The 26,016-nt window shown below is 38.3% G+C and overlaps 1 protein-coding gene across 3 annotated transcripts; it reads right to left on the minus strand.

Moving 5' to 3' along the window:
• Window positions 1–25,135, minus strand: RBM27 (RNA binding motif protein 27). 3 transcript variants are annotated; one of them, XM_067304556.1, is made up of 21 exons: window positions 25,047–25,135; window positions 21,417–21,535; window positions 20,408–20,532; window positions 18,825–18,916; window positions 17,998–18,191; window positions 16,976–17,233; window positions 16,182–16,415; window positions 14,466–14,600; window positions 12,232–12,381; window positions 10,211–10,358; window positions 9,781–9,934; window positions 8,484–8,747; window positions 8,212–8,340; window positions 7,199–7,321; window positions 6,503–6,577; window positions 6,230–6,394; window positions 5,661–5,765; window positions 5,356–5,547; window positions 4,181–4,267; window positions 3,623–3,733; window positions 1–2,992 (listed from the first exon to the last, which is right to left on the minus strand). In XM_067304556.1, exons 1-21 carry the CDS (start codon window positions 25,103–25,105, stop codon window positions 2,906–2,908), a joined length of 3,006 nt encoding a protein of 1,001 aa, XP_067160657.1. In that variant the 5' UTR covers window positions 25,106–25,135; the 3' UTR covers window positions 1–2,905. The 3 variants fall into 3 exon arrangements, with proteins under 3 accessions (XP_067160657.1, XP_067160658.1, XP_067160659.1); XM_067304557.1 differs by lacking the exon at window positions 12,232–12,381; XM_067304558.1 differs by lacking the exons at window positions 12,232–12,381; window positions 14,466–14,600.
• Between the last annotated feature and the right edge of the window lie 881 nt (window positions 25,136–26,016).

Raw genomic sequence — 26,016 nt, forward strand, 5'->3', positions numbered from 1 at the left:
AAAAAAAAAAAGTTGTCATGTTTTCACCATAAGCAGGCAAGTGTTTTCAGATGTATCTTTTCAACTCTTGGGTTTTTTGTTTTGTTTTTTTGCTTAGCTTAATTCAACAATGAAAAAGAGACGAAGGATAACTCTTCATCACAATTACGTTCCCTTTTTATCACATACTCTTTCAATGTTCATAAACTAAGTTTAAACTGGTAACATCTTATTTTACATATCCTGTAAATATACTGGCTTGTGTATATAAGTTACACTGGCGATTATAAATTTTGTCTAATTAACTCTGAAAGTACATACTAATTTCACAATAAAATGTTACCATAAAAAATAAGCTGTACTGTCATGGTACCTATTAAAAAATAAACAGTTTAATATAGCCTAGTACACCCTAAAATACAGGGAGATCCATAAGCTTTGGCAAAATGAAGGTCACTTTCAAGCAGCTTTCCTACTCCTTACACACCAGAAGTCAGTTACTACGATACTGCCCATGACTTAAATTCCCAATAATATAATAGCATGCTTTCAATACACAAGCTAAGTTCAGAGGCACAACTCATTTTTGTGCCTCAGCGTTTAGAAATCATGTTTGGGATGTCACTTGAGGATTTATGTAAGCCTGCCAATGTGTACGCTAAAGAAAAAAACCAACACATATGAAGCTCTCCAAAATTCATTAAATAAAGCTACTGCACATGCTTCCCTCCTATCTCACCCAACTTGAAAAGCCAGCACGTTTGAGCAAGGGCAAAAGTGTCCCTGAAGACAGTATGCCAATCAAGTGTCATTTTAGAGCTAAAACCATATGAAAAGGAATCCCAGTCTAAGTGTGTCAAATGCTACCGCAATTTTTCCTTACAGCTTCATTCATTCACTGTAATCTTCAGTTTCCAAATACAAAAATACAACAATTCTTATTGAAATCTATACGCTGGTAGTTTTAGTACACAAAAAGGAAAATATTTACAAAATTATACAGTTTAAGAAAAACCTCTGTACAAAAAAATATATAAATCCTTTGTTCCCTCTTTTTTTTTTTTTAAACTGTCAGGACTCAAATGTTTGCTGCAATAGATTTTTCAAAATTTACACTGACTGAGCCACAGACATTAAGAAAAACATTAGAGATGATGGGAGAAAAGCAAGACATTCTAAGTATGTAGGATTGTTTTTCCCTCATTTCTTCATATATGTAATTTAGCCTCAACATTAGCAAGAAAGTCCTAATTACATAGAGAGGTGAGGTTTTAACGTGAAGAGAACGAATACTGAAAGACATATTCCCTTCCACTAACAAGGAAATGCAAAATTACACTGTTTTGGCTTTTTATTATCCATTGGCTGTGGTGGTGTATAAAGTTAGGGGAACTGTTAACCCAAAGACATGCTCAACTTCATTTTACTGGCTAAGTTCAGAGCCATTCTAACTTAAAGGTCTTGATGTATATTTATATTCAGTCAGGAACTACCTGGCAAATATCCTGATAAACTAATTATTCAAAAGAGGACAGCATTTTTGCACCGTCATTCAGTTTATTTTGTATAGAAACATACATAAAAATGTACTGAAAACTGTACGGTACAAATGCACAGAGTTGAGGAAATGCTTACTATATAACACCTCTATACATGAGCTGTAAGAGCCATGCAACAGTTAAGATATATGGCTCTAGTATCTAAACTTGTTATCCGCATTTCTATCACAATACACACCATTTTTGGTTGGTTGGTTGGTGTGTGTGTTTTAAAGTGGTACCAAGGTTCACCTTAAATATGTCTAAACAAAATTATACTTGAAGATAAATGAATAATCTTCGAAAAACAAGTCTGAACACTACTCTGAAGACTCATCACTTGAAGTGCTGGTTTAATGCAAGTCTTTGAGTAGGACACTGACATTCTGTTGGCTAAAAAACAACTTGCTCTGAACACTTCACGGATTTAGCCTGAAAATAAAAGTATAAAAAGCTTGGTTAAAGGGAGAGGAGGAAGAGCTAATGGTGTGTGTGTGTGTGTGTGTGTGTGTGCGCGCGCGTGTGCGTGTACACGCACGCATGCATGCCAATTCAATTCTTTGAGGGAGTATGAAACTCATTACATTTGTGTTCACTAATACCGAAATGCAATAAGTGAACAGCCTAGCTCTAATTTTAAACCTTGCACTGAAACAAGAGAAAAATCAATAGTGAGTGAAAATTTACTCAAATCTGTTCCTTGCTGATGTTTTTTGTGAAGCAGGATTTGAAGAAAGAGTGAACTATAGCTGGATTATATTAATACCCAGTTAAATTAGTTTTTCCAACTCCTCTCACAAAAAGCAGTAGAACATAGAAATTGTGTGGCCTTCAAACATCGCAAAATAAATGATTTGTGAACTTAGCCACAAGTACTTTCTACAATAAGTGATTACATATGAAATAAAATGCTACTGTTCTTCAATTAGTAAATGAGGCAATTTTTTCTTTTATAACATTTAATGGAAATTTGTGTCTTTCCCCCAACCCTATAATATTGCTAAATAAAATCTGTAACATCTTTTCAATTATAAACTAACAAATTAATCACATTATAAAAAACCCAAAACAATACAGGCGACACAAAAAGAGGACAAGAGGACAAGAAAATACTATTTTGTTTTCTCTTTCTCTTTTTATCCTTCTTAAATAGAAAAATCATCACCCCCAGTGAGCTTGATAATTCTGTAAAAAGTTACTGGGCCTTTGGCTAACTTAGTATCACAGCTCTATATCTGAAATGTTTCTATAACAAACTTTGCTCACTTTAAATCCTGTGGTTTGAAAAGAAAGTAAAGCTTTTTTGGCTCATCAACTTTCTTAAATAAATGTTTAAAAGATGTAGCTTGAACTATATTCCTAAAATTATACATTTCCAACATCAGGTTTCATCTTCTCCAAGAACGGGATTCATCCTCATCTTCATCATCATCATCATCATCTTCGTGCAAAAATAAATCTGAGGTTTCAGTTTCCTAGATGAAGAAAAAACATGGTTTTAAAGTAGTTCTCTGTTTCCCAGGAAACCTGTCAGGCAACAGAGCAGCAGTTGTATTTTATAGCAAGTTCTTGTTTTCAGTAAGCTTCACTGAAATGCACAAAATTACATTCAACAAGTTTTCAAGTAAAGAGTAGTCGTCTCACACATCAAGAGGGGGAATGAAAGCCAAACTTCAAAGGAAGCAAGAATTAAGAACCACTCAAGTTCTACAAAACAACAGCTTTCTGTTAAAAAGCAGCTAGGTAGAAATACCTCTCTGTCTTAAAGCACTCATATAGTAAAGAGAATACATAACTTATCCTACATTGGAGCATCACTGGAGCATCAATATTGCAAAACAAAAGCTTAGCAGCCTGCACACAGAGATTGTGAGGTTTATTTTCCAGTCGTTTACACAACTAAATTTTCAGGGGTGGGACACTTTTTTTTCCCTGTCTTTTTTAAATATGGAAAGTGTACCTGACTATTCAAAAATAGTTAAGTTTCTAGCTTGTAGAAAAATACCTTTCATAAATTTCTTCAGTAAACAGAAAAATGCATCCCCCAAAAAGCTCTTAGCTACTAAATTGCTAAGAGTGAGTAGTTTATTAACATATTTTCATACCTCTTCTTTAGACTCCTCTTCCTCAATTTCTGTGGACACAGAGGGTACCTTAGGTTTGTGCCACGATATCTGTAGCCTTCGGTCTTTGAACCGGGATCCTTGGTTAGCAGCCTAGATTGTATTTTAAATGAACATATTTTCAAAAGAGAATTAAGTAAAGTATTTTTAAGGCCACCAAAAATGTGCTAGACCCAACAATCAATCACTGTAGTTGTGCATATTTGAATATCTCAAACACATCACAAGCATCCAACTTCAGTCGTTCTGAGAGCAACTTCACACAAACCTGAATCTATTAAATAACTCTCATCTACCAGCAATCTGAAAAGATTAGCAGAGCTCTAAATTGATCATTATATTGAGCCTTTATCAGAAAAAGTCCTCTAGTCAAACGGGAAATATTTTCCTCCTTTAGTTACATTATATGTAATAACAACAAACACCCACACTATCTAGTTTAAACTGGTTGGCTCAAAGCCTGCTAAATTTGAAAAGACAGTCACAAATAATTACAGTATTCTTATTTTAGAACCATAAAAAAGTCATTATTATACTTACATTCTCAGCTTCTGAGCGAGATTTAAAAGTTAGAACAACACTTAGTGGGGAATCCTCTTCTTGAAGGTCTTCAATATCTCCAAATTTCTGAGAGAAAAATCATTAGAAATAGCTATAATACTCTCCTCCAGAAATATGACCATCAGAGGCAGTGTACTGTACCACAGCCCCATTGAAACCTTATTTTTTTTGGACAGAGAAGAGACCAAAGAAATCTCAGCTGCATCATCTAGCAAAAATGCAGCATATGTACCCGTTTTTCTGGACAAAAAAGGTGCAAAGCTTGCCCTACTGCGTGAAGAACTGAAGTTCTGTGTTTCCACTCAAAATGAACCTAAGCAAGCTTTCAAATTACCCGTTCTCTTTAGAGCTGTACTGCCTTTCTGTAACCAGATCTAACAAGAAAAATTCTACAAAACTAGTTTTGCCAGCTCAGTCACTTGCTTTGCAAAGAGTATCCAGAAATACCACAAACTAATTTGGTCAAGGTTAGATCTCATGTTGTGTCTATTTACAAGGAATTTTATGATCTCCTTGAAAAGCTAACTAGCTGTGCAAATGAAAATATTTCACCAGAAAGTGTAACTGAGGGAAATCTAAAATCATGTTTTCCTTTATTAACTCAGTTATGATGCTAACACATCCATCAACAGTCTGCACACCAGCGGGCTATTTGAATGCTGTAACATGAGTTTGTAAACAAATATATCTTTTTTGAAAGCTGATGTCCTGTTTTGCAAAGCTCTGCTTTGCTTCTTGAGCTCAAGAGAAATGAGATAAATGGCTATGAATGCCTACTAGGGACAATAATTTGTAAACACAAAGAGGCTGATAGGTATTTTTCATCCTTCAGATGTTTTAATATGTTATATATTTAAAAAAAATGCATTGAGCAGCTACTGTAAAGCAGCTGTAAAAGACAAATTGACACCCTTGACAGCTCTTGAAACTGCGTATCCATAGCCTGTTCCATGAATTCAGGATAAGATCATCTGATTTGTTTGCACTAACAGAATATAGAGACTTGTAGCCTCAATATTTCGGAAAGGAAAAACATTTATTTATGAAGTTCTTAGCATGCCTCTCTTTGCAAGTAAGCACAATCCACAGTATCGGCTACCTACTTAATCTATAGTGCAGCCAAAATTCTCTTTTTAATATGATCTCATACTTACAGAGAAGTGCTGTAATAATTCATCTTTTTCCTCTTCAATGAAGCCTCCAACTGTTAGTGCTTTGGGACGATGATCCACCACCATATGATTCAACATGCCTCTTCCCCTCCCACCACGACCCCGTCCTCGTCCTCTTCCTTGGACAGGCATTGCCTTTCCTCGACCAACAGGCAAGATGCCTAAACGGGCAGCCTGTTTAAAAGAAGTCAAATGACTTATAAATCTATCCTCTGTTTAAAAGGATTTAAAACACCACCACCACCACAGCATAAATATAACAAAAGCATCAATCCACTCAAATTCACCTCTACTTGTAACTGATTTAGCTTTTTTCGCAATTCAGTTGTGTCTTCTCCAGAAGAGAGTCTTTTATGAAAGTCCAGTTCTGCATCTAAAAGTTCCTTTTGTGCCTTAAAGAAAAAAGTGTAGAGATAGAAAATGGAGGGGAAAAGCAGAACATTAATGTATGCTTTTAATGTTTTATTCCACTTCTTCAGCAATAAACTTGTGCAAATTATACAGTTAGATCACCATATCATACTCATACTTTTCCCTAAATTCAGTTGTTCATGCTTTAAAAAAAAAAAAAAAAAGTCCCTCCTTGCCAGAAACAAAACAAAAACAAACCCAGCTCTAACTTGAAGGACCCAGATTGCTCCGCTTTAGAGCTGTGACAGGAACCTGAATGATCTAGATGCAAAGTTAGGTCACCCGAGTTCCTTAAAATCATAGCTTACTTATCCATAGGTATCACTCTCAACAAACTCACAATACTGCTTGGGAGTATTTTGATCTGATGTTGCTGCATTTTTAGGACATAACATTAGAAATAGCTAAAGAAACCAGACAGGCTAGGGTCTTGCACAATAAATACCTCTGTCTTGGACTTTAATTTTGATGGGGTAGAGGATGCAGATGAAGTTTTTAATTCATCCTTTAATTGAGATATTTTTCCTGCTAGTTCTTTTAAGGTCTTCATTATTTCTGCTCTCTCCTCTGGTTTCATGGTTTTATTTTTCTCCAGCTTGGATATCAACATCTGTGTATTAGAAAAAGAGTGGAAATAAAATTTCAGCAAAAACATCACTGAACAGGCAGATCTCTACCAAAATTGGGATGTATATACTAGAACACATTCCAGACCTACCTTCTGGCATTCTATTTGTTTCTCTAACATCTCCTGCTTCTTTTTCCTCATGTCTTGTTGGAGTTTCATTGCCTCCTATACGAGGAGAAAATTCATTCAAACAGCAAACATTACTTTCATAATTAAAAAGTACACATTTGATTATATTATACTCCACTAAGATTTAAAACAACATCAGTTTGCACCATGCAGAAGTTGGAGAGAGGCAGTACTGCAGTAGGCAGACTACTTTTTTGTCACTATTTCCTTAATACAGACATGACAGGTCAGTAAAAAGCAGACTAGCATTGCATGTGTGTATATATGCTATATTTTCCTCTTCAAGCTATAGAAATGAAGGCCATAATGGTAATAACTAGACTGCAAACTGCACAAGCATAAATTAGATTTGATATGGGAAAAAATGAAAAGTTACCAACTTCCTGCTGTGATATACTCTACTAAATTTTTGCCCCCTTCAGACACCCCTTGAAGAAACGTATCCTGCATTCTCATAAGTGTCTCATACCTGCAGAGATTAAAATCAGAAATGCCTAAATGCCTTTGCAAGACAGCCCCATAACTATGATAAAAACTATGCTGACCAAGTGTAGAAAGCTACACAGGAATATTTGAGGTTCAAGTTGCCTATCAGTCCTTTCTTTATAAAGTACTTTGACTGCTACACTGTTGGTCAAACAACATATAGCAAAGTACCTGCTTTTTTTTAAGAGCTTCTTGCACATCATGAGGTTTAGACCCTGCACCAGGCTTCATGGATGTTTTTAAGTTTGAAGAACTGTAAACCATTTTTGAGTGACTTGTAGAAGTAGGAAATGACTGAAATAGTAAAAACAAAAAACATAACAGCTTAAAATGAACGCAATATACCACCACCAACTTTTAGAGTAATGTATTCAGTTAAACACAAACACATACTTCCAGATTTGTATGATGGGTGGGGGAAAGAATTAGAACATGTGTATAAAGCATCAGTCTGGCAGTCAAATTGCTTGGAAGCAATAAGCTTAAGCACTTGTTAAAAAGGCTTTCTGCAAGAGATGTTTTTTTCCCCCTTCATCCAAAACTCTCCCTGTATCCTGATATCCACTAGAAGTACTGCTGAAGCTGATCTTTTGCATCTGCATTCTATTCAGCTTGGTAGTCACAGTTTAACATCACGCATTTCTTTTTGAAATATTTGATCAGAAAAAGGTGGTAACAGTTAAAACTCTTCCAACTACATGCTTCCTTTCTCACAAGGGAATACTTTTTTTGTTGTTAAAATGCATGCCACACCATGGTATCAGTGCAAATCAAACTAATCAGCTTGAACTCTATGCAGAAGTATTTTATAAGCTACCAGTACTATTGTTAAAGCACAGAATAAGCTCCAAAAATCACTACTGGGAAAATCAACGAGATTGAGAGCTGACATCACATATAAGCTGTCAAATTTGTTTACAAGGGAGCACTGCCCCCTCCACATCCCCTCCAAATTATGCTGTTTAAAACAGTGATAAATTGTTTCTGAAGTCATCATCCCTATTTTATTTAAGCAGCTGACGAAACCAGGAAGTGACCAACCACAGTCACAAAGGACATTAATGAAAATAAACAGAACCAACTGGAGACAGGATTTGCAAGTGCTGTTTACTAGTTACCTCCTTTAGCCAACAGGTCAAAGCTTTAAGTAAAAGTATGAAGATGGTTAGCTTTTACACACATACCTGAGAATCCTCTACTACAGCCCCAGCCTGGCTTAAGTCAGGCTGGTTTCCACCTGGTGCTCCAAGGCGACGTTTCACTGGGACTTTATTAAGGACATAGGCACCAGACGACATCGGTTTATTCATCACCTGTGTATCAATTGATATTAAAAAGGAAAAGATTGTATACTCTGCATTTTAAAAGGAGTAGTCACTCAAACACCGATAACCTTCTATGTTCTTTCACTACTTTGAAGAAGAAAGTCATCACACTGGGAATGACAGCACAATACCTTTGACATATTGCTATGCATTGTTACAGCTGGAGTTGCAGTCAGGGCTTGTTGCTGAAGGTGAAGTTGGTGATGAAGAGACTGTGAGGGCGGCTGCTGCTGTTGTTGCTGCAGCAATGGGGGCTGCTGTTCATTTTCTCTGTGCCACAGCACCCTTATAAACCGGTTGTTCAAAACTGCCTCTGTGCTGGAAATCGCCTTCCTAGCCTCATCGTTAGTTAAGTACTGAATTAAAGCAGCTTCAGGATCATTCTGGAAAGCAACCTAGAACACAAGTTCATTGTAATACATTATTTCTCAAGAAAGACCTGTAGCAAACCAACCTACAAATAATCCACCATCAGAAGGAATTAGATATTCAATGCTATTAACAACTTTAATAATGCAGAATGTGTCAGCTTTATGTTAAGTCAAGTACATTTTGACAAGCGTTACATAAAATTACAGCAAAGTCTGCATGCAGTAAAAGGCTAAGGATATACAATGCAAAGGTTCACCACATTCTCAAAGAAGCATTATCTAATTGTCATGAATAAAACTACTCTTCTCTAAAATTAATCATCACGGAAATAAAAACATATCTTAGACTTCCTAGTACAGTGTGATTGAGGTATCATGTTTAAACACAGTATCATTTGTGCTAAGACATAAAATTGCCAGCTCAAGGAATAGGGAGGTTTCACAGATGCCCATCTTATTCAGACCCCTAACCAAGGACTTAAGAGGCCACTCATTCCTCTAACAAATAATTGGAAATTAAGTACTATTTTAACTGTGTAACTACCCATGTTCTGCTTATATAGTGCTTTTCTACTTTTTATAATGCAAGGTGCATCACTAAACTGGAACCACTTCTATGATGCAAAGTGGTAGTAAGCTGATGCATAAAGACTCTCTTGTAGCATCTTTGACAAAATCCTGATTAAGAAATACTGTAGGATCATAATACAAGACAAATTGTTAGATCTCTTAAAAACAAAAACAACAACAAAAAAAACCAACCCCCACACACCAAGCTGTTCAGAGATCTGACATGTTTTAGATGTATTGTTAACCCTGCAAGCCTTTCAAGTTTAATAAGAACTCGTGAAGGCAGAAGCTAACATATGCTTTTACAGAATGAAGATGATAATGCAGAGTGAACCAAGGAAAGATTTCTTTTGATTTGGTTACCTACTCTCCCAGTTAGCCTCTGCTAAAAATTTCTCAAGCAACATAGGTTAGCTAAGACAATATTTAAGGCTTCAAGGGAAATAAAAACCCACATATAGACACAAAACTGAACTTTGTTTTTTACCTGAATGTTTACAATAGTTCCAAATTTACTGAAATGTTCATTGAGCTGTGTAATGTTGTTCAATTCTGGTGGAATTTTTCGAACTTCTAATTTTGTGTTAGTATATTGATTCTTCTTCAAAAATCCTGGTTTATTCTGGTTGTTATTGGCTTGCCTAGAAAAAAAATGAGAGCAAGATGGTAATTCAGAGAGACATAAGTACATCCAAGTCAGCAGTTGTTACACACACTTATTTTCTCATAAAAAAGAATAAACTCTAGAGATTAACACAAAAAAGAGAGAAACCCCCCAAATTTATGCTCCAATTATTTGGACACAGATTGGCTGACCCAGCCAGCTCAGGTAACATGGATTAGTGAATAGCTATATTCACAGAATGAACAACAATAAAATACATTCCTATTAGTCAAATGCAGCTTTTAATTCTTACTTTCCCATCCACGGTTTCTTTAATGGTGGACATTCCATACTACTTGGAGATCTTTTCCTGCTGTCTGGTTCAAGCACAACTCTAGTTACATTGCTGCTATTATTTGTAATGGGAATGGGAGGTTCAGTCTGGATGATAATATTGGCAGCTAGAGGAAAGAAAAGAGGCCCATATTATTTACCATACCTCAATGGAGACATCCAAAAAGCTTCCATTTAAACAGCAAAATAGAATCAAGTTTAAAAAAAAAAAAAAAAAAAAAAAAGGAAGGTGTTACCAAGTTGGTCAGTTTTGTTCATGAAATTGCTTCAGAGATCACCTGTAGTCTAACTAATCCATTTGTGGACAGCAAGCATTAGTCTACCCATTAGGGAACAGATTTTGACCTTTAAGTTTAATATCAACTTGATGAAACTAAGCTAAAACTTCATCTTTCAGGTACAGAAATTTCAGATTTTGCAGACAAAAAAGAAAAAGAAAACAAGTATCCCAGACTTCAGGTTAGAGTTCCACAATATGGCTCAAGCTGAATACACAACTCACTTTTCCCTGTATTACCACTTGAAAATGAAAGGCAAGACCCTCTTCCTCCCACAGCTATCCCCTTTCTATCCCTCTATCTGGTTTTCAACAACAGCAAGCTGTTAACTAAGCACAGCCATGGCATGACGTTATATTCTCAGAGACATTAGATTTGTCACTTAAAGCTTGAATGATCTTCTACAGTTATAAAGCTGAAGCACCAGATCACAATTTGCCAAGTATTTATTTATAACCTGTTTAAAATGATGCTATTGCTGGTAGTCTCCTGTGTATGCCAAATATCCAACTCCTAAAAAGAAGTCTGAGTTGTAAATCAGTTTTCTGTGGCTTTTATATATACTAGAGCTCTGCTGATTACACAATGAGAACAAAGACTAGGTATTAACAGGGAAATAGCTTCAGTCTTACTTCGGAGGATGATTTTAGAATAAACCTTTCACACCATAGACAAAGACAGCGAAACAAGTTGTCTGAAGTGCCCTCACCAAACCCTCACCCTAGCCTTATAACTGGAATGGGTTCTTAGAGAGAATCTGAGGGCCAGTGATAAAGCCCCAGCCCTGCCTTTATGATGTTACAACTCATTAAGATGAAAACAGCAATAACAATTTCTGCAATAATATTTAACTATGTTCTATATAGGATGAGCCACTGGAAGGAAATGTTGAAAAAAAAAATCTTTCTTATCTGCTAAGTAAGAAATACTGGAGTGTAATAGAAAACACTGAATTTTAACAAGTTTTCCCTTAAGGATGGTGGGGGAAGGCAGGAGGGAGAAAGAAAGCTATGCTAACAGAACAAAAATCTCTTTAAAAAGCCTTAACTTGTTCTGACTCCTAAAAGACATTTTATACATGTAGCCATTAAGAAACTACATACACTTTCATCCAGTTAATGATCCAGACTTACTTAAAGGCAGATTAAGATTTCCATGGGCTAGGAAAATTAGAATTCTATCTGCAATAGTCATTTTAAGATAACATCTGGCTGACAAAAAGTCAGACCATCAAGTACAAACACCTGCCATGATAATTTCCCTCATCACTGCCATCACAACAGCTGAGGCAAGTGCTGTGGATCATCACCTCTGTATCCCAACTCCTAAATATACCTGTAGCAAATTAAAGCAGTCTTCAGACCACACTGCTTAAGGCCATCTTTTTGCACCACTTCGTTTTTCCTGAGGTACCCAGCACCCAGAAAGTGCCTTGATAGGTTAAGAGAAAAAGCCAAACCAAACCAAAAAAACAAAAACCCCTGTAGTATTCCCAGGCAAGTCGTTGTTTTTAATCAGTAAGGCTGCTTTGAGTTTTATATAGTCATGTTACCATTTTTTTAAAAAGTAGAGATGTCTGAAAATTGCTTTGAAGTATTAGATCAGTGAGAAAAAAACTTGCTTTCAGCCTGGAAAAGGGAAAAATAAGTGTTGACGGTCTTGGACAAAAATAGCAACAGCAGTGACTAGAAACCCTTCCTACCTCTCGGATTTGTATCCATCTCCCCAGATGTTAGGCCAATTAGATTTGGACGCTGCGTTTGTGCTCTTGTAAAGAACTGTCGATATTGAGATCTACCAGCACTGGTAATACTAGGAGCTTCAGGGTTATAGCCATCTGGCTCATATGTATCTATAAAAAAAGGAGAGAAATGAAAGGATTTTTTCAAATGATTTTAAGACTCTAGGTTAATTTTCCTTTAGGGAAATACATGGATGTCCAAGAACCAGAAGTTGTTTTGGATGAAGAGAAGAGAAAAGAGGTTGTACAGCCGATGTGTGCAGCCATTTAAAACCCTGGACTGAACTTCATGCTCGAGTCTATTTGGACATACCCTCTTTTAATCTAGTTTTTACTCTTTGTCAAAAGTGCACAGGTTACAATAATGGAGTATTGCTGATGAACTGCCTGAAAAATGAATGAGGTGTCTGTATGACAATCTTCACTACACCTGACAGTGCTTCAAGGGGCACAACAAAAGATTTAGTTTGAGCATCTATTCTTTAGGGCCTAAGATGCAAAGAAATCTTCAGTCTTTGTTGCCCAACAGTCTAGCTTCTTACAGAGAAGGACTTTTTGGGAAGAAAGTGCTTAAATAATTCCAAAGCAAACTGAGAAATCAGATAATTTGACCAATACTTACCTATTAAATTCTCTTAATACATCTAAGAGTGAGACTAGGTGCCTAGCTCTAGTAAGGTACTAATGACTATTTTAATCAAAAGAGGTAATGATGTGAGAACACAAGGTGACAGAATTGACTCATTGTTTCTCCAGCCCAAGGGCCAAATCAAGGATGACTCATTCTTCCAAGCATAAAAAGGAAAAGCAATACAAGAACTAAAACAAATAAAACCTATGAAAAGCCTTCACAGAAGCACAATACATACATCCTGGAATATCAACGGACGCCTATACAGGGTGGCTCTGCAGACTTGAAGCATTCTAAATGTCAGCTTTGTTATTCCAAAGCAGCAATGAAAACTCTCTACAATTAAAAATAGATCCCTCAGAACTGCAATACTGATGTTTTATCTTGCATTTTAGTTTCAGTTTCTGCCAAGAATTTCCATTAGCCTTGCATGAGGTTCCTCCTCCAAGATTTTGCATATGATTGCAAGAGGGCAATCAGCAATTGTTACTGAAACCGCATAAGAATATGACATGAAAACTCCAGAGTGGTTTTGGAGAACAGAATTATGTAGTGTCATTGAGGTCAATGACACCCTGTGAGTTAAGGCAGACAGAATCACTGCTAAAAGTAGTTCTGAAGTTGAAAGAATCAGATAACATGTCCTGATAGTGTATGGAGACAATTGAACAAAGATTCTAACAAGATATTGAGTGACTGAAGTTCTGAAAAGCATGCAAGTCACAAAGAAAGTGACATGCATCATAAACTAAAGACCACCTTTGAATAAAGTGTAAAGTGTTTATGTAAAAAACAAAAAAACACACCAAAATACCAGACAGGAGTATTAAAAAAAAATTAAGATCAAATCATCTTATTCTGCTCATGTAAAACATGGAAATGCCATTACTCCTTTCATTATCAAAAGAAATATAAAGCTTTGTTGGATTTAAATTGAACCATTTAGGGTTCTCTAGGTATTTTGTTATTCCCTTCATAAAATATTACTTGTATGAAATTTGAGCTCTGTAAGAAAGATGACATGTCTACTGAAAGCCATTAATATTATTTTAGTTAGAAAGCTAGAATAAGTCAATTCTGGAAAAAAAAAGGAAATAGAAAGTACTAATATATATGAAGAACGTAGAGACTATTTTGACATAAAGCTAAGAAGAAATTTCCCCCCTCACCCTCATCTGAAGTAGTAGCCAAGGAGAAAAGACTGAGTTAAGTAACAATTAGATTTGCAGATACATCACTTGCCTACTGATGCTCTGCTAAATAACTTCAAGATGAAGGGATTTTTTCCTTAACTTACAGTCATATTGCTTTGAGCGTATTGTTTTGAGCATACAAAAGAGAAATGAATCTCTCCATAAGTGATGTTTCCTCAGACAGTGACAGAATGCTACTGCATTTTACACAGCAACAGCAGATGGTGCACTGACCACAAGGAAAGCCATCAGACTTCTTTTTAGATTTGTACATAGTTGAGGAAGATAAAGGAAATCATTTCTAATCATACATCAACAGAAAAGTTTAACTTTTATCTCAAGAAGATTTTTTAAAAAAGATATTTGCTTACGTTCTGATACTGTATACAGTAGGTTCTGGGGTAAAGGAGGAGGTAGTCTTGCTCCTACGGGTGCAAGACTGGGCACTGCACTTGTCCCAGGCTGGTCACGATTATTTATCAAACTTGACTGTGTTAGAGGTGGTCCTACAATGACACCACAGAATAGATCACTAAGACTTATAACTCCACAGATAAACATGCAAACAATTCAGTGCAATTTCTTTATGCCTTGCTTTGAGCAAGGCCAAGATTGGAAGTTTTTATACTCTCACTACAGTCAAAATAAGTTTCCTGTAGATGAAAATATCCACTCAAGTATGTTACTCTGATTACAAGACCTTTGCATTAAACAAAGGACAAAGCTTTAAGCCGTAAAAATATATTTTCTTCCCCAGAGGCTTATTATTGTTACAGCTTGCATTAGCTAAAGCAGCTCCTCCCTCAGCTCTGCCATGGGCGGTGGGGGGGGGGGGGGGAGGAGGAAATTGAGACTTGCTCAGAGCAAGAGATCATACTAGCAACATTTAGATTCTAGTTCTAAAACAAGAACTACAGGGCAAAAGTCCTCCACAAGTCTGTCCAGCTATTTTTGCTTTGTTTGCACCGTATATGATGCATACACTCCTAGTTATTATATGGTCAAAACAGGACAATGAGTTATACCATGCAACCTATTAAGACATAACTGCAATTGGAAAGCGCTACTGGTTTGCTTAATAGCAAGCCAGCTCACTACCCACAAAAATGCTCAGGCAAAGTTTCAAGGAAGCTTTTCTGATAATTAGAAAAGCTTCTTTTAGATACAGTAAGGATTATTTACCATCTCAGTCACTTTAAGCTTTTGCTACTAGAATTTGTGGTAAGAGTAATTCAAGGAAAGAAATGCAGGTATAAAATTAATCATGTGAGGGCAGATATAATACACTGGTGCCCTTCACAGAATTGATTATAGCCATGTGTAGTTTCACCAGAAGCACCTTTGTTTTTGACAGAACAAACAAACAACAGCTACATTCCCCAATAAGAATGTTTCATAATTAATCCATCCACTACTTTCTAAAAATATTCGTCAGAAGCTTATCTACTAAATGCTTAGAGTTAATCCAAGAGAAAAATTATTTCTTAGCCCATAGCAGCTGCTATTTCATCTAACAGTCACAGCATATATTGTGCTACTGGAATAGAGAGTACTGAAACAGAGCAACCACATATCCAATATTCTAAGATTTTTTCTTGAAGAATTTAAATTATAAGATGCAACAAGATAACAAAATGGCTAGACAGTCTCAGAGATCATTGCCAAGCTAAAATAGGTCTTAGATGTATGAAGTATTGGCTACGAAAAAGCCACATGTGATATACCATGAACAGGGAAATTTATTAGTGCTTTTAGGATATTAGATCTCAACATTCTTGCATTAGAAAAAACTATCAATCCAATTGACTGGGATCAATCCAGACAACAGCAAGACCGTCAGATAATCTGAAAGATCTTCCCCATCTTTTCCCCCTGCATTTGTCTGATTTAATTTGGAGCACAAGGAACATACATTGTATTTTAAGAGGTGATTTTTCAGAATTATTTTGGTAATATTTTGAATAGCACAGCACTAGCAAAGAAACTTGAGGAACTCCTTACTTTGAATACATATAGAACTGTTCCAGAAAGATCCATCATTGGATCATTTGTGACATAAAATAATGCAGAACAATATTTTAACATACTCGGTACAGGAAGCACAACAGGAGGTGGTGCCTGTGGATGAGCCTGGGGAACTGGCATTCTCATATTGCGAGCTGGACCTGGCATAGGAGGCAGAAGCATACCAGGAGGAGGAGGAAGGCCCGGAGGTGGTGGAGGAAAAGGAATCATACTTGGCAAGGAAACTTCATCTACTACTAAAGGATCATTTCCATGATCAAACTGGCAAAGATCGCCAAGTACACAAAACCCTCGCTCTGCAAAACAAGACATTTAATTATGTTTTTATATAAAAATTGTATGCTGTCAATAATTCACATCATGTTAGTTTTTACTGGAGTTTTACTCAAAAAAACCCATGCAACCGCTGATCCAACATTACATTATCAGGCAACGTTTCAGACTAAAATTCAAATTGGAACAACCTTCCATAAAGGCATACAAACATACATAAATTATAAAAGGGGGGGGGGAAAGCATGCAGAAGGACCACCTGCTTTACATTAAACACATGTACTATAGTCTTTTTCAGACATGCCAGTGGTTGAAGTATTTGCCAAGGCATATATGGAATTGTGAACAAACTCCGTATGTTCTTACCCAGCAACTGTCAGACTATAAGTAAACAGCTTCCAGCAAGATTACTTCTTTCCCGAGTAAAATACAGGTCATACCTGCACTTTTACACACAAAATACTCCATATGCTACTGCATTTTGACTGAGTGCCTACATTTAGTGAATATTTAAAGATAAATAAGTAAATCATAGAATATAATTGGCACCACATAAGAAACTGAAGACTAGGAAAAAGATTACCATCATAATCTCGACATCTTCTTTTAGGTGGAGGGTTTCTGCCAAACGAACCGGGAGTGCTATGATTGTTATAATAATTTGACCAGCTCTCTGTTGTGTTTTCAAGATGGTGAGCAGGTGCAATTACAGTAACAGCACTGGGAATAGATTGTGCAGAGGAATACTGTTCAGTAGAGTTACTGGGAGACAAGGAAACTGGATTATACGAGCCTTCAACATCATTTCTCTCACTCTTGAATTTTGATCTCTCCCTATGCTCTGTTTAAAAAAAAAAAAAAGGGGGGGGGTAAACCTTCATGTTTTGTTCCATGTGTCAGAGCCCTGAAAAGAGATACTACAGAACAACATAAACATTTGCTTAAATATTCTGTGTAGTAAACTGTTCTTGAAACTTAGTCTTACAAATGGAACGAGTACTAAATCTAAAGCAAGAGGGTTTTTTACTTCAGAAATCAAAAAATTTTCTTTGTAAAATGCAGATTAATTCCTCTGATACTTATCCCTTCCTATATTACAATTTTCTCTTTTAAACAAGAGAGAGATGAAGGGGAAAAAATACACAATAAAACAAAAAAACCTGTTTTTTCCACCAGTGCTTCCGGGATTAGCTCTAGAAGAACAGTGCATCACATGGTAACAGCCTTCAATTACAAAGAAACCTTCTCTAAAAATACATAGTAACAAAGTGGAAAAAAAGTAGTAACACTACTTTGCAAAAAAATAGCAGATCTGAAAAAAAATCAACAGCTTTGTCAACACAGAACAAAAGTGTATCAGCTACAGATATCCACTGGTATACACCTGTGGATAAATTAAGAGGTTAGTAAAGAAGAAAACAATCCCCTTAATTATTCTACTCTGAAGAATAGTACCTTAATTAACGATTTCAGCAACACAAAGTTCTCAAAATTTGCTCAAATGACTCAAGGACATCTAGAGCCTGCTAACCTATGCAACTTGTACTAGCCACCACACATCACTGACATCAGATGTTCTCCTAAAGTAACACCTTGGGTACTCACCAACACTTCTGTTTGTATCACGGTCTTTGCTTCTACCCCTACTGCGGCTACGACTTCGACTTAACCCTCTGCTTTTACTACGACTTTTACTCCTGCCTCGTCGCCATCCAGACTTGTCTCTGTATAAGTCACTCCTGTCATAGTATCTGTCATAGTCCCTCCATTTTCCATCATCTCTCTTTTTCTCTCTGGTTCTAGAAAACATACATACAAACCATGTTTATGAAGATAGAAACCAAGTTCTAAAACAAATTTGTAGTAAGTGAAGACACTGTTCATCCTCCCCATCCAACTTAGACAGTGACATCACATTTGAGAAGGAACTTCCAAGTTACATAGAAAAATACATAATCTCAAAGTTGAATCACTCATTCACAGAAACCAGAGAGGGGAGGACTAAGAATCGGAAGGGTGAGAAAGAGTTACAGGAAACCAGAATAGAACAAACTTTGAAAACAGAAGTTAACACTATGCAATCCTCACCCCCCGCCCCCGTCAAACAAAAACAAAAAACCCCAAAACACCCCACCACACAAAGAAAAAACCCAAATCCAACTCTTTTCATTTATATCACAAAGGAAAGAAAGGAACTGATGACATCCCTAGGAATTAGCATTTGAGAAGTACCATTTTTTTCCAGAGATCAATTTCTACTTGAGGGTTTTCATATATGTGATAAACACAGAAACACACAGCAGATATAGAAAAATGGGAAAGATATCACAATTTTTATGAAACCATTACCTAGGAGGTAAAAATCCACAGTTAAGCACTGCAAACAAATAGCAAAGAAGATACTAATATCTTGGTTCAAGAGTACTACTAACCTTTGTTCACTAGAATCTGCACGGCTTCTCTGTGGGCTAGAATACTTCTTTTTCCTGCCATCTCGCTCTTCCTCAAGTGATTCTTGAAAATTCTGTTTAAGAGAAAACTACCTATTAAGCATGAACATCACTTTTTTTTTTTAATTAAGAAAATAAGATTTAGTTCAAAGCACAATTAGCATCTGGCATGAGAACAAAATATTTTTAATTATTAAATATTAATAAAAATATTCTAAATACAAAACTACTTATTGTGGATGCTGTTGTCCAAATGGCAACATAACGTCCTGAGCCCAGAAAGCTGTGCTAGGTATCCTCCCTGGCCTTCTCTCCACAAACCAAAACACCCTTCTAAGAGCACTAAGTCAACTGAAGATCATTCCAAAAAGCTTGTTCTAAGTTAAGATAATTCTTCTGAGAACTCATCAGAAAACTATTAAAATGAAAGTCTTGAATAGTTTCAAATTATGAATTTCCAAAGCTACTTCAATAAGTTGTCATCGTAGTTCTAGATATCATTCTCAAAAACAAAAAGAGGACCTCACAAAGGAAAGACTATATAGTAACTTTTATTTAAATCAACTAATGAATCATGTTCTGTGTGCTTTCCACAATACAACATAATACAGCTTTGTTTTGATTGACTGACAGATTTTGATCTGTAATTATCACCTTCATTACTGTCAGCCAGTCTTAACACTGAAGACAGAACAACTAACTCCAGCAAGATCTTTCGTTCATCTTATTTCACGCTTACAGACAAAAAGCACAAATCTGAATACCCAGAGTACTTGTCTTAAGATTTGTTACAGTTTATTTATAAAAAAGAGTAAATATCAGTTTTTCCCTTTAATACTGCATGAGAAACATCTGCAGAGTGGGGGAAAGGGTCTAGAACATCTTATAGTCTCTTTGACTTCATCTAAGTTTAGCTAGATCTTTCCTATAACAATTAAATCACATATTCGGCCTAAAGTATCTTTGTGAACCATGATCAGAGTACACGAAGAGAAAGAATGTTTACTTTTATTGCAATTTTTCTGCAACTCTTTCTCTCACAGCTGGTACAATAGGATACTATAAACACAGAGAAGAGACCTCTTCACCCCTGGAAAATTACTAATATAGAAGAAAAAATGTATCATAGACACATTACAGTAGGAATTATACAATATAGAAAGAAATTTAGATAATTATGGATACACTACTTTGCTTTTCTCAAACTTGACTGTGTTTTCAATTATGTCAATAAGAACTGTGGGTGAATGAATGCTACAATTTTTTTTAGTAATTATCCCCAAATATAGAGACCACCATACTTCACTGATTTTAAGTCTTATGGAAAACATTTAAAATAATTTATATTCCTTGCAGAATATCCAGAATTGGAAAAGAAAAGTTTTGGAATGCTTTTGCTTCTTCCCCATCTCTTAAACCCTTCCAAATCATTACCAGCCGAACAGAGAACAATAAAGATCACTAGTCACAACGAAGTGAATTCTGCTTTTACATCTTGCCTCACAAACATTACAGGATGGCCGATTTGAGAATTAGAAGAAGGTAGACAGAAAAATGAACATTACCTCCTCCTTGACTTCTTCTTTCTCCTGACTTGCAGGCTTTGCTTCTACTTTTGCTGGTTCAAGAGAAGGAAGGTAACTCTTTGTGTACAGACTTTCAAAGAGTTTGTCTACAAAACCTGAAGTTTCTGGGGATACAGAACACAAGAGAACATCATTACATCTTGATTTAAGTCCATCACTAGGAATGGATTGACCAGAGAAGTCCCTGAAGAAAGCCATCTGGAATGACTGGTTACAGCATCAGCATCTTAAACTAATGAACATTAGATCCATTTAAGGAACTGGAATTACATTTGTGGAATTTGAGGCTGTTTATATAGACAAAGAAATTTAATCAGGTATATCACAGACAGAAACGGAGGCTTTTACTTCAATCACACACACACACACAACTTTGAAACTTTCTAAGAGGCAAGTGTGAACAAAACTTAAGGTCAAGGAACAAGTTTACAGTTATTCCAATAGCTAAAATTGGCAGCTTCAGAGAGCAGTTTTAATGAGACAGTACATCATTCACATAATACTATTCAGCAATTTCACATTAGATCCCAAACAAATACACAATAATTTGCCCACTGAGGGTCAGAATTTCAAGAGCTTAACACCTGTAACTTGAACTGAATTGCAATGAGAAGCTCACCAGATGCCTGGAAGGCCAACATAGGTCAGGTTTTCAAAAGTTATCAAACACATGCCAGAGAAACTTCTGGCAGCACGACCGACATTTAAAAATGAAATTAAGTGTTAGCTTTTGTTTGAGAGGATTTTATGAAAGGACTTATCTGCAACCGGAGATGGGGGGGGGGGGAGAGGAAAAAAAAAAAAGCAACACAACTTCATCACTTCATCTTGCGACAAAAAGGTCTTAAAAATCTTTATTCCTTTACACTCAGTAAGAAATATTAAATTTATTGGAAAAGGAAGCATCTTGAAGGAAACAACAGTGTATAACCCTTCCTCCCGCCCCATGAAATACACTGAAATGATAAAGTAGTAGATAGCACAGTACCTTTTTGCAGAAAAACATCCAGCTGATCAGCACAGAAAGCCTTCAGCTCTTTCTCTGGTTTATCTTTCTTGACTAACGCCACAACGTAGTTTGCTAAGGCCGAGGGGTCTGCATCACATCTATTGAGAGAAAGAATTATTCTTCACAATCACATAGCTTGATTTTGCTGAAGAATGACAAAACAAAACAAAAAAAACACTGTATGTTGGAGTATCACTGTTACAGAAGAGTCACTGAAGAAAACCTGGCAACACATGTTGGATGCTTTTCTGACATCCAGTACCATACACAGCTGCACTGGGGGGGAACTGAGCCAGGAACAATTTTTTTCAATTACAGCAAGACCTCCTAATTGTCACCCCCCACCACATACACACACACACACCTGACAATGCTCTCATTCTTTTGTTCATTCCCAAAGTTTACTTCTGAAGAACTACCTTTCTTCTTTTATATAAAGATCCTATTCTGAGGCACTTAAGCAAATGCCATTGTTCCTTAACTTTCTCTAAGCATAGTGACCACCACCAACTATGATTCTATAAGGATAGCAGAGCAACTACCAGGAAATTCGCTACGTAATTATTTTAAAGCAGAAACATCACTGTATATGCTCATTAAAACAGCATTACCATGAAAAGCAGTTTAGAAAGATATATCCCCAAAGCACATTTTAAATATGCACAGAGATACGTTCTGTACAGCTTAATTTACTACACATAATGTATTAGGGATTTTTCTTCCCCTAGAATGATTTCCAAGCCTATAGATCGCACAATAATCCTTTAACTCTGGTAAAGTGCCTAAAGGGATGTAATTATTAATATAGATTCATTTTACTCACTATCTAAGCCCTTATCTAGCTTCATGAGGACCAAAGATAGCCAACTCTGTTCAACAATTCTCCACTACTAATCTTTAAATTAGATATTGCTTTAGATTCTATTATTCAGCCACTGGAAAAAACACACAAATTATGAACTAGATTAACAGTGTTAAAGCATAATTAAACAATAGCTCTTTGTTTCACTACTCATTGAAAAAGATGCAAACACAAGCTATCAGATGGTAGGTATGACCCCAAACCTATCTGACCATTAAAAGAATTTTGAATACTATTATTTAAAGAGGGAATTGTGTATTTTTAAGAATGTTAACTACGGAAATACAAAGAAATAGCATAAGAATGGATAGACCTTAATATAATCTCAAGTAAAAAAAAAAAAAAAGTCATGCAGATGACAACTGGTTAAAGAAAATAAAGATCCTCAATAAGCTTCCAATCAAGCAGCTCTACTCTAAATTATTTTGTTTACTTGTTTCCAACAGCTGACGAAAGCCATGTTAAATATAGCAATTAACTACAAAGAAACCACATATTTACAGATTTTACCAGTTCTTTCACAAAAAAAGAAATAAGTTGTACTTATATCCTATGCCAGTACCAAATGCAACTAGACTATAAAACCTCAATTTAAAATAAAGGACACGATCCATCACTTTATAACATATTTATTAGTTTAACCTGTCCCATTCCTTTCTCCTCATATTAATTTATCCTAGGCATTTATATCACATTATGGGAACATGCACTTCTCCAACTTGACCATTTTGTGTTTTCTCTCCTTAATGCCAAACAGTCAGCATCCACCAGGAAATTTTATGACTCTGTCATGAACCCTAGCCTCCAACTCAACTCTGTATACTTAAGCTCAGATACCAAAAAGATACTAGAGAGTAAAATAGAAGGCAAATTAGAATTAGCAGTGAAGGTGTACAAGCAAAAGTTACACTCCAGTCTAGACAAACTTTCAGAGGGATTTGACTGAAGATCAGAGACCTATTCTTTCAACAAAACAAAACACAGATAAGAAAGCCTGCCATAGGATACTTCACTAAAAACAAACAAAACCACAACGTGCTTCTCCCTCTCCTCCCCCAAATCCACCCTCCCACCTCAGGGAGTTTTTTTTTTTTTTTTTTTGACTGGTTTAAGACAGGGCCTTTGTTTAATTCAGAGTTTTAGCTTAAGTGTTTCTTGTGAAAAAGTATGTGTGCCTGAAAATTGCATGAGATATTCAAACAGTATTTCATGTTTCCTACTCCATGCATTGGCAATAAGAAATCAAGCCAGTTTCAGACACTGTTACTTTGATATTTTGTAATTAGGTGAAAAGAACAATATAATCTGATGGATATGACAGATTTTAAATTCTGAAACATTTTTAGAAGCATGCTACTTAACAGTATGTAATTGAGTAGCTCTACTCCAAAGAGTATTTGAAATATAAAATAAGCAAATATTTGTAGAAATATGAACCAATTAACTATACATTGCAAATATATGTTCTACAATTTCATACGGCACACAGCATAATTATAAAGCTAGCTAGCTGTTCAAAAGTTAGCTTCCTTTAGAAGACCCTCGCTATAGATGAAATTCATGAAGTATCTAGTTACACCTATGCTCCAAATGTTAAGTCAGCACGCAAGGTAGGTTGTGTGTGTGTGTTTCCCCACCCCCATCCCATTGATCATGAAAAATCTCAAGATCAAGAAACAATTCTCCCAACCCCCTTCCCAAAAGCTTAATTAAAATTCCTACATATTCTCCAGCAAACCACCTTAATTTTGTACTCAGTTACTCCAGCTACTCTTATTAATTCACTCACAGTTTGGTTTTAAGGATTATGCTACAAACCAATGTTACCCAGCTGGAGATGAAAGTCACACTGAAAGCAAGTGAGAAATGAGACCTTTAAGCACCCTGTTTTCAGAGCCCATAAAGCCCTCTGCACCCCAGTCATAGGGAACACAGATTCTTACGCACACTTCACACAGAGACCGAGGCGGCTCAGCAGATTTGGGGAAGAAAAGCTATACTTAGAGCATGGGCCCTCGCTAAACCCAAATACCCCAAACTGAAGTTAGCCATAAAAACGAGCATGGGGTTAAGAGCTCCAGCTACCAAGCGAGTCACCAGCAAGGCTCTACGCCTGGGCCCTGTCACTTCCCAGCTCTGTCCCTTCACTCGGGCCACGCCAGCGGGGCAGCGCCCCACGGAGCCTGCCCAGACCCCGGCCCCACAGGCGGCCCGCTCGGGGGCGGGGGGGGCTGATGGGGAACCCTGCCCCTCTGCCTGCCCCTGCTACATGCAGAGGGGCCCCCAGGCCGCCCACGGGGGGAGCAGCACCCTTCCTCCTCTCCTCACACAGGGACCCCCGGGGGGGGGCCCCCCCGCAGAGGCCTCCCCCCCCCCACAGGGCCTCCTCCCCCAGATGTCCCCTCCCCTCACACAGGCCCCTCCCCGAGGTGTCCCCTCCCCCCACGGTGTCACCTGCCCTCACACAGGCCCCCCCCCCGCGGGGTGTCCCCTCCCCTGGGGTGCCCCCTCCCCCTACACAGGGCCTCCCCCCCCCAGCATGTCCCCTCCCCGCACAGTGTCACCTCCCCTCGCACAGGCCCCCCCCACGGCGCCCCTCCCCCCACACAGGGCCTCCCCCCCGGACGACCCCTCCCCTCACCCCGGGCCTCCCCCCCGGACGACCCCTCCCCCCACGGCGCCGCCTGCCCTCACACAGGGCCCCGACCCGCCGCGCCGGGCCGCCCCCGCCCCCCCCCCCCACTCACATCGGCTCCAGCAACTTGGCCAGCCAGGACTTGAGGGCGTCCACGTTCTCTATGATCATGGTGGCCGCGCTGCGCTGCCCCGCGCCGCCCCCGCGCTCCGCTCCGCGCCCTACACCGCGGCCGCCATCGCCCCGGCCCGCGCCCCTGCGGCGGTTGCTCGCCACCGGCCCCCTCCCCCCGCCGCGGCCTACTACAGGAACTCGCCACCAGCCCGCAACGCAGCTTGCTGGGCGCCGCCGGGGGCGGGGCGGCGCCCGCCGCTCACCAATCGGGCGGCGGCGCCGCCGCGCGCCGAGCCAATCGCAGCCGCGAGGCGCTCGTCCCGAAGGTCACCGGAGCGGCAGCAGGCTAGATCGCGCGAGCACATGAACCCTGGGGCGCCATGTTGGGGGGGCTCTTAAAGGCGCAGGCACCCCGCGGCGCGGCCGGCGCCCCCGCGCCCCCAGCGGCGCCCCTGGCGGCGCGGCGGGCGAACGGCCTCGCCTGCGTCCCTCCCCTTGGCCGCGCCTGCTGGGCCGGAGACCTTTTCTTTTTTTGACGTTCTCACCAGGAAAAAACTAATCTACTGCCCTCCTATTTGCCATTTCTGCTAGTTTTGAACCTTTTGCTTTTCGTGACGTTTTCACTAGGAAAAAGCTAACGTACCGTGTGCATATTTATTTCTGCTAATTTATACTTTTGAGTCGTCAAACCCGGTTGCTTGAGCTTCAAGCATATCGGGTCAAAACGGTCTCTAATTCCGTGTCATACAAAAGAACCGTGGGAGCGGATCGGACATTCTCCCGGCGGCCCCGGTGTGCCCGGGTCCTGCCCTGAGGACCGAGGCTCGGCGCCACGCAGACCCGCGGCTCTGCGTTCGCTTGGGGCACGGACACGGAGGGGCCGGGGCCTGCCAGTAAAAACACTGCTGGAAAAAGGAGCGCGCCGTCCCCTTCCCCGGCGCGTCGGCGGGGAGAACTGCAGCTCCCGT

Source organism: Apteryx mantelli, chromosome 14 (genome assembly GCF_036417845.1).
Source record: "Apteryx mantelli isolate bAptMan1 chromosome 14, bAptMan1.hap1, whole genome shotgun sequence".
Classification (NCBI taxonomy): Eukaryota; Metazoa; Chordata; class Aves; order Apterygiformes; family Apterygidae; genus Apteryx; species Apteryx mantelli.